Source organism: Sinocyclocheilus rhinocerous, unplaced genomic scaffold, assembly GCF_001515625.1.
Source record: "Sinocyclocheilus rhinocerous isolate Xijiao unplaced genomic scaffold, SAMN03320098_v1.1 scaffold46, whole genome shotgun sequence".
Lineage (NCBI taxonomy): Eukaryota > Metazoa > Chordata > Actinopteri > Cypriniformes > Cyprinidae > Sinocyclocheilus > Sinocyclocheilus rhinocerous.
The window spans coordinates 261,129-270,280 of record NW_015633191.1 but is presented as its reverse complement, the minus strand read 5'-3'; the positions used below and the strand labels follow the sequence as shown (position 1 = coordinate 270,280).

General features: G+C 38.5%; 2 protein-coding genes across 3 annotated transcripts in view; both read right to left on the bottom strand.

Moving 5' to 3' along the window:
* The window catches only part of LOC107743823 (zinc finger protein 704-like), a 70,284-nt gene extending 66,840 nt beyond the window's left edge, over nucleotides 1-3,444 (bottom strand). For both annotated transcript variants that reach the window (XM_016557244.1, XM_016557245.1), the window contains exon 1: nucleotides 2,866-3,444. In XM_016557244.1, the coding sequence (XP_016412730.1) occupies nucleotides 2,866-3,111 (246 nt within the window). In that variant the 5' untranslated portion in view covers nucleotides 3,112-3,444. The remainder of the gene's footprint in view (nucleotides 1-2,865) is intronic.
* A 4,250-nt stretch (nucleotides 3,445-7,694) lies between these two features.
* LOC107743824 (phosphoprotein associated with glycosphingolipid-enriched microdomains 1-like) overlaps nucleotides 7,695-9,152 on the bottom strand; it is a 46,551-nt gene continuing 45,093 nt past the window's right edge. The window contains exon 8 of the mRNA XM_016557246.1: nucleotides 7,695-9,119. Coding sequence (XP_016412732.1) covers nucleotides 8,805-9,119 — 315 coding nt within the window. The 3' untranslated portion in view covers nucleotides 7,695-8,804. The remainder of the gene's footprint in view (nucleotides 9,120-9,152) is intronic.

Sequence of the window (9,152 nt, the reverse complement as noted above, 5' to 3'; positions counted from 1 at the left end):
TAAATGTTTTTTTTTTTTTTTTTTTTGGGGTGAAATCTTTCTTTAAACCTCCCATAGGGCAGGAATAATACTATTCCATGTACAAGAAGAATGCCAGGCTTTGGCGTGTTTTCATGAGATGAACAGATTTGTTAAAGCGGTATCATGTTGTGCAAGACTTTCAAGCGTCAAATCAAAACTGCACAGTTGACAAGTTCAAATTTAAATTTCACACACTATTAAGTCTTTCTCTCTCAAGACACAAACACACACCCTTGCTTTGTGTATGGGTCACAATTCATGTGCCAGTCAAACTATTCAAATGAGATCTTGTTTTTGCTGAAGAGTTAGAGGATTTTAATCAATTTAAACAGATCTCGACTGATCTAATAACAGAATTAATTAGATTTGAGAGCAGGATGCACAATGATGAGCACTTGAAATTAATTATCTACAAATTATTAATTTATATTTGAATATTCACAAGAAAAACAAACACACAATGCATGTTCACATGTGAGATGCTGCACTTTAAGGTTTGAGATATCTACTATAAAAGTAATTATGAGCTTGCATTCATCATGACCAAATCCTCAACATTTCATGTGAATAAACTGTAAATCAGCAACAAAGCCTTGGTGCATAAAGAGTTAAGACTGTTAGGCAGCCTGCGTGTTAATTAAATTTTGATATTAAGCAGTGGAAACAACAGGGGAATGAAAACAATCCAGTCCGCCTTTGTCTGAAAATGCCACACTGTAACCATTTAACACGAAGCCCCTCCTTACTATGCAAGTCAACAAGTGGCATTCCCTCAAGCCGAATGACACTTGTTTGGGAATTCAGGCGCCTTGCCAAAGCCCCAGATTCCATGAGCACGACCCTCTGTAGAGTTTTGCTGCCGTTATGGAGCAGCTGCTCCGGGACCATTAGCCCCCACTTTAGTTTCACATCCCTTCTTGCTTGCATTGCTTACATCTTAACTTTTTCCCCATCATATGTCACCAGAGAATAGGTAGCATGTGATGTATATAATAGTTGCTTGAGTAAAACGTGCATGGAACTGATTAAAAATTAAATGGATGTCTGATTGGGAGTTGCCATACTCGCCAAAAACAAGCACATACAAACATCAAATGTACAGCAGCAAGCAAATAAAATGTGTATGCAAATATAGCATGCAAATTTCAGGTATTATACTTATTTGGTTATTTATTCTAATTTATTTTAATAATTTCCATGCAAGTCTTGCAGCTCTGGTTGTTAAAGAATGTAGAGCTGGTGCCATTCTTGTCATTTTGACCCTCTTTGTTTTGATATGGCACCTCAGGCTGTATAACTTGATGACTGCAATTAGGTCATTATTAAAAAAAAAAAAACTTTGTATTTTGCAATTACGTGCAAGCAACTCACTCAGCCTAAGTGTGCAATCACGCGGAGTTAAGTGAATAAAAGGAGCTTGTTCTGAGCATTAATTAAATATCAAAAGACATATTCACAAAAATACGATCACTGCACTAGCCATGAATGTCAAAAACACAGAAAAAAAAAAAATTAATAAATAAAAAACGCACTAAGAAAGAGCCGGTTGCAGCAGAGAGGTGGAGGCTGTTGCACAGATGCTTCTGCTGGCGCCTGAATGCTGCAGAGCGTGTTTGTTTGCCACGGTTATCCACCCACTAAACGCAGCGGCGTACACAGCCCTACATTACAGACCTCGACTACAACGGCCACAAATGCAACAAAACAAGTCTCATTTATGACAATAATTTAAAATCTAGTCAGTCGGGGAAACTTTGTGTTTGTCCATATGCGGTTTAGTCAGATTTCATCACGTGATCGGGCGATAGTTTAATTACATCCATTTAGTCAAGTGTTTCCAGCACCGCTACTTCGCATCTTTCTGTTGCGTTGTGTTCGCTGAATGTATTGAACAGCGCGAGATATCCGATTCTCCAACAAATTACTCTTATGAACCGGTTCTTTTTAGTGAAAAGATTCACGAAGCAGAAGAGTTGAGTTCCCGTAGCGATTTGAATATATAGTGAATCATTCAGAGCCGTCACTGAGTTGACTCCCTCGAACACTAGTTATTTATCGTTAATATTTGTTGTATTAAAGTAATACATTACAAAATAAATAAATATACATATATTTTTTCTAACATACTGCAATTATATATATATATATAAAATGCCATAAAAAAACATAAAATGCTTAATGATGACATCCTCAAGCATCTGATTCGCGCTGAAAGGAGAACGTTGGTAAGACTGTACGATGAGTGACATTTGAATTGTTTTCCAAATATTCTTACAAAATAGCATGATATTTATATTGCACAAATACAGTCAGGAATGACATCATTCCAAAAACAAACTCATAAATACAGCTAGAAAAATACCAGTTTAACTAATTTCAGCCAGTTTTTGTTCCTAAAGCACCATGTTTTTATAGATAGACCCTTCATCACAGTACAGTGAACGTCAAATGGTCTAAACTTAAAAGGTTAAAAAGTAAAGACGATATGCAATCAAAGTACATTTCCAATTCATATGTAGTTCACAGTCTTTTGCAACTGTTTCCATCTAACAATGGAGAGACCAAAAGTGTCAGAGTTTAATGCACTAGATTGTGAGCACGGACACCGGCGCTTCTGAACGACCATCTGTATCGAGCGATTCTACAATTTTGCAACTATGAAGTAATGTGGCCCCAAAATGTTTCACGTGGAGCCAACGACTACCTAGTAGCATCTGCATCATTACTGCAATATACTCTCACACGTTCAGATGAGAACTATTTGAACCATCAAACAAACAATCTCTCTGTGTGCAACAAGCAACACAACAACAACAAGAAGCCCAGCTGACCACATATACAAACCTTCAAGCTCGACTTCAGCGGTGCTTTCGCAGTCATCTGTGCAATCTCTTCCTCGGTGTATTCTTTCAAGCTCCCGTCTTGCATGAGCACCGTGTACACGTTGCGCCGATGGCCGGTCGAAGCATCTCTGTTGTCATGTTTGACAGCCTGGATCACTCCCGTGAGCGGAGCCGCGTCTCCCGTTAAACCCGGCGCGTACACGCGGCTCCCAATGACCGAACGCTTTACCAGCCGCCGCGTATGCATAGTTGATATATCAATGAAATGCGCGAATACAATTACTTCGATCTTTGCACTGCAATGTCGCTTCAAAAACAAGAAATGTCACGCTGACAAAACCCGAACGGACTGACCGTCATAATGGGCCGACCATGGGAATAATACGACAACATTACCACAGATCTGGACCGCATCCACATAACGTTATTTCACCGGCGTCAGCGCGCATGTTCGGGACACGAGACCAGCGAACCGTTACAACATGCAAATGAGCTACGCTTGATAAGCTCTCTGACCGTCCGACCGAAGGACCGACCGGCAACCGATATTTTTCTTCTGTCGACCTGTTTGTTTTGCTTGCCGTTCCCTTATAGCTGACGGGTTGTGGTAAAACACGGAGCGGAGCAGCAGTTTGGGGTCGATGAACACGATGTATTTTTCACAATACACACCACGAGCATTTATGTGATAAATCACCGAAGAGCGCACCTCCAGAAATTTGATTAATATAATAATATAAACTGGCGTCCCCAGTGTCGAGGGTGCTGTTTTATTAGCCAGTTTTCACCCTTTATCGCCGTAAATCCGGTTTCGTGTGCGAAAGACTCCATTCCGAAAATTCCATCCGAGTTTTCCGAAGCCACTGGCTGTACCGGCGGAATGTCGCCTGTGAACATGTGCGCTCGCGCAGCCAGTGTGCGCTCTCATTGGCTGGCGGCACACACGCCTCCACTCGCTAACGCTCGCGCTCTCCTGCAGTTTCCCTCCAAACGCAAGTAACGGGCGCTGCTGCGATTAAAACAATGACGCAAGCATGAAGAAAAGAGAGTCTTTGAGTAGTTATTATTTAGGTAGGCCGGTCAATGTTCATAACATTAATAACAGTGATGACAATATCCCGGCAAAGCAGGGTCATAGGCGTCTGTGTGTGACCCGGCGCGAATGATTGACAGGCGGCAGGGATTCCCGAGGGTCCTCTGGTGGGACCTGTCAGTAGTAGAATAACTGTTTTTGGAAAATCACTCGTCGTCGTCACATACCAAAACATAAACTTGTCTGACTCTAACCATAATGCAAATATTTAAACATGATTTATGTTGAAGAAGGAAACGCTGTTGACATATTTCTATTTTTGACGTCTTAAAGGGGTAATCTTCAGTTAAAGGGATAGTTCACCCTAAAATGAAAAATTCTGTCATTAGTTGCTCACCCTCATGTCGTTCTAAACCCGTAAGACCTCCGTTCATCTTCGGAACACAAATTAAGATATTTCTGATGGAATCTGAGAGCTCTCTCCCAGCAAGGGTCCTTACACGATCAAGGTCCAGAAATGTAGCAAGGACATTGGTAAAATAATTCATGTGACATCAGGGGTTCAATCATAATTTTACGAGCTACGAGAATACTTTTTGAGCGCAAAAGAAAAAAAAAAAGATTTTATTCAACAATTTGTCTCCTCCGCATCACCCTAGCGCCATTTTGGAGAGTATCCACTGAACGTAAATTGTGTATGCTGTTTTGTGTCAGCTGTGCCACGCGGATACGTTATTTTTGTTCAAATCAAAGTGTAAACTACGTAAACAGTGTATCCACGTGTACTGCATCATCACTGTGTCTGTCATGCGACTCTGTTGCCCTTTCGGGCTTGAACTGATGGTAAAACTAGATATTTTAAAAGATAAAATATTTAAAATATTTATATAAACTTTGTTGAAAACTACGTGTTTGAGAGAGGCGGGGCATAGAGGACCAATAATATACAGTATTTGAAAAATAATGTGTTTTTTGAACATTAAAGCATGTCAACATATTCTGTTACACCAAATACACAAAATAATGATCTTTAAAATAGCGTCATATGATATATAACTATCCCTTTAAGGTCTGTTCACACCAAGGACGATAACTATAAAGATAACGATAAATATATAGTTCTAAAAATCGTTCTCCATATTAAAGAATAGCAGAGTCCACGCCACAGTTATAACGATAAATGCACAGCGAAACAATATCGTTGAAGTCTCTTTCAGAACGATTTTTTTCCAGCTGATGAACGATAAAAATATTGACAGCCAATCAGAATCAATCCTGCTATAACGAGCTCGAGAGTTTAAAGGGCAGACGAGCGTGCGCTTGGAATAAACAGACGATATCATCCGCTGGTGTGGATACTAATATAGTTATCGTTCTTGGTGTGAACGGGCCTTAGTCATTCTCATGTTGTTCCAAACCTGTGTTTCTTTCTTCCATAGAACACAACAGGAGATGGCAGAATAACAGCCTCACTCGCTATATTAACATGATAATTATTTCTGGCTAAACCTCTATTGGATGTGCATTTGAGAATCTTGTCATTCAGGTGACCATTCAGGTGCTTTTCACCTTCTAAATAACATGCATTTGGACTAATATTTTGAGGTACTGTTTAGGCCTTTTTGGGCAGAGAAAATGACTTTATCATTCAGACTAACATCATGTTACTCCCTTAAAATGTATTATGACGAATAATATCAATGTAACGTAGACTACTGTCGGTCGCAAACTAATCAAAAACTTGAATTGAGGTACTTGCACATACACTGAAAGTAACTGTATCCCAAACAGGTACTATAATGAAGAGAGATGTGTCTCTTTCCTTATTTGACTATACTGAAATAACGTTCAAACAGTCACATGGAAACAATCAAGTTTCAATCGTGCATTATATACTTTATAAGCCTTAACTGAACATTTTTACCTTTGTGTGGTTAAACACAAACATGTACATGTTGTATATGCTTGTCAGTGTGAGTTCTGAATCGATTGTAGCATTGATCAAAGAACTGCACCACTCGCATAGCCTCTCAAAGTATAACATAATTACGCTGTGCTTGATTTGCTTATAACAAACTGTCTATAGGAATAACCCCTTAAGGCATGACTGAAAAGATTTAATCTTTTAAGAAACAATTTATCTTTATGAAGTGAAAATAAAAAATCAATTTAATGCCCTCGTTTGCTACCGCTCCCTTAGCACTTGCATTGAAAATGCATGTTGCTTTGACCACAGGTTCAATCAATAGCTGGCTGGCTGTACAGTGAAATATGTTAGTCCCCTAATACCAGTGTACTGACATGATAATAAAACCGCCTTATTGAAGGTTGTTTTTCTACACTTGAGAATTTAGTTTAGTAGAATGTATTGACAGATTAAATATCAAGAGATTATATTGTGTTTTTGTGCACTAAGCCAATATAAATGTCCTTTCTTGTCTTACTAAGATTGCCATGTAAATATAGCACTATTAAGAAAAAATGATACTAATGTATATATATATATATATATATATATATATACACACACACGCACATTAGCATCAGTTGATTCGAATAAACATGCACACACATTATATTATTAGTCCAGCATGACTATATTGTTTAATAAGCAAATACCACAATACAAAGATTATGATGAAATAAACAAATGCAAAATTCATTCTTATTTACAACTTAATACACCGAATTTAGTTAGAGGAAGAAACCAAATGTTCAATGTTTCACCATGATATTAAATAAAACAAGGATCTTCTCAATATGAAACCTGTACCAACACCATTACAAACAAACACGGACAACATCTGGACTCCATCCACAGTCCTTAATTAAACCTCACATTTTAAATAGTGCTAAAGAACTACAAAGCAATTCATATTCCTGTTATTAGCCTTTTAAATGTGAATAAACCTCCTTTAAACTTTCTTTAATTAAAAATGCATCTAGAAAACAGCATGCATTCCACTGACTCTTAAAGTTTCATTAGCTCCTCAATACAAACAAACTATAAAAGTTCCACGTGCTGTCATTTGAGAGCTGCTGCCAATTATTACAGAACTATAATTACATATTGACATAATTTAACAGATCAAAATAGTCTTTTGAATATTTACAAGTGTCTCTTGGCATGAAGTTGTCCCATGCAGCGTCTGGATGCGCTATGCTTTTTGGATTATTCTGCTACATGAATGTAAAAGCAGCTAAATGCATACCTGATAATAAAGTACATTTACTAAGCTGCCAGGCAAAGCTGCAGTGTGGCAGTACCTTGAAAAGATGTCTCTTTTCCCCTGTGCTTTTCAGCCTTTTGAAATGTTGCGTACCTATTACATGTAAAAACCAAACAATATCTGAAATATATACTGTATCTGATACTCAATCAATACAGCTGCGTCAATTAAAAAAAATCACACATACATATTGATAAAACATAGCTCAATTACATCAGAAATGGCAATAAGTGAACAATTGAAAAGATGTGAACTCACACCAGCAATAGATAATGGCCAACATGGCATTAATACCCTTTTAGTACACTCATAAATGAGTGTGCGTAACTTTGCGTACCTAAAAGGTCACTTCCTCACCAGAGCCTGTGATTTGACATATTGAATATAAACAAGTTAAATGGCTCAGAATGATGGCAACATTTAACTGTTCCTCATTTATATTTTGATGTGCGTTATGTGCACATCACTTGCTTACTACTTGTGAAAGTAAATGCTCCAGCAGTTCTGAATGATTAAAATGAGTGTAGTTCCTTAATGGACTGAGCTGAGAGGTCTGCTGTTGACAGGATCTGATTGGTTCTCTTCTCGGGGTTATATAAGGACACAACTCTGTCAGTTGCTCAACTAGTATCACGTGAAAACAGGCAGGCAGAGTGGAGCTCACAGCAGGTGCAGCGTGCAAAAGCGTGGAAACTACTAATACACATTATGAATAAAATATTTCTCGTAAGAGCACAGCCATTGGTGTCACTTTGTTTTGAAAAGTGGTGGAGACATGTGGGAAGGGGGTTGCACAGATGTGCTGCTTGTTATGTCACAAAATGGTGAAGGCTTAGCTCATGTATATTAATTAGGATATGCAAAGATAATTAAACATGATCATTTACTATCCTGATAAGTAGTCTGTGATATACTGATATTTTATATCAAATCTGAAATAACATTAGCATTATAAATGTCTTCACATCATGTTAACTCATTTCAGTCACATTTGTGTTGTTACATTCTCACAATGCAGCAGTTATTCTGGCTTAATATTGGCTTAATATTCATACATATGTTAATTTTTAATCTTTGGTCGTATTACTAGTAGTACTAGCAGTATTCCTTTGTATGAGGGGTTTGGGTTCTAATCCCCCTAATGTAACTCTTTATTTTAATAAACCATAATTACAGCTGTACATTAGTGGATATCAGTAGTGGGATACTTTTGTTAGCATTTTGTTTTGTGATTTCAATAGAATGAGAACAAGCCATGGAAAGCGATTAGAGCAGGTGTGATCAACTGCCATCATTGCCCACATCGACAGCCCAGCAAAACATTAAAAATAACAAATGCTAGCACAGAGTAGTTGCTCAGAAAACTCCCGCTCAACAAATGGAGATGCCGTCTTTGTATTAGATAAATCCCTACTGCAAGCTATTTCATAATGTGTGGGGACAAAATAGGCCCTCTTCTGAGTGACTATAGAGTGTTTATTTTCCTGTGCTGGGTCACAGGTCTGAATGAACCCTTTCATTTATAATATTCAAAAACAATGCGGTGCATAAATGCTATGCTCAAAAACATTAAATCAGGAAAGGTTAAGTGCATTATACTCGTGATACCACTCAAACTTCCACTTCTAAACCTCAGAGAAGTGATTTCTCAGTGTCCACAGTCCCTTAGTTGAGTGGTCAGAGACAGGAGATCTCCCCGTTGAGACCCAGTTCCCCCACACTCTCATAGTCAGGTTCCACTATCCCATTGCCCTGATGAGCCTCTTCAGATGCTTTGGAGATCTTGATGGTCTCGTACCAAGGGTCTGCATTCTCTGTAAGCCCCTCTGGAGGCTGGGAGCCAAGAGCCATTGGGTATTCATCCCCAACCGTGGCGTAAAGATCACTGGAAGTCGACTCTGCCACCATTCCCTTCATCTCCCCGATGCTGCTGTAGTCATTCTCAGGTTCCTTTATAGTATTCTTCGCTACCTTGGAGTACATGTCTGATAACTGGAATTACAGAGAATTAGACATCTTTACTCC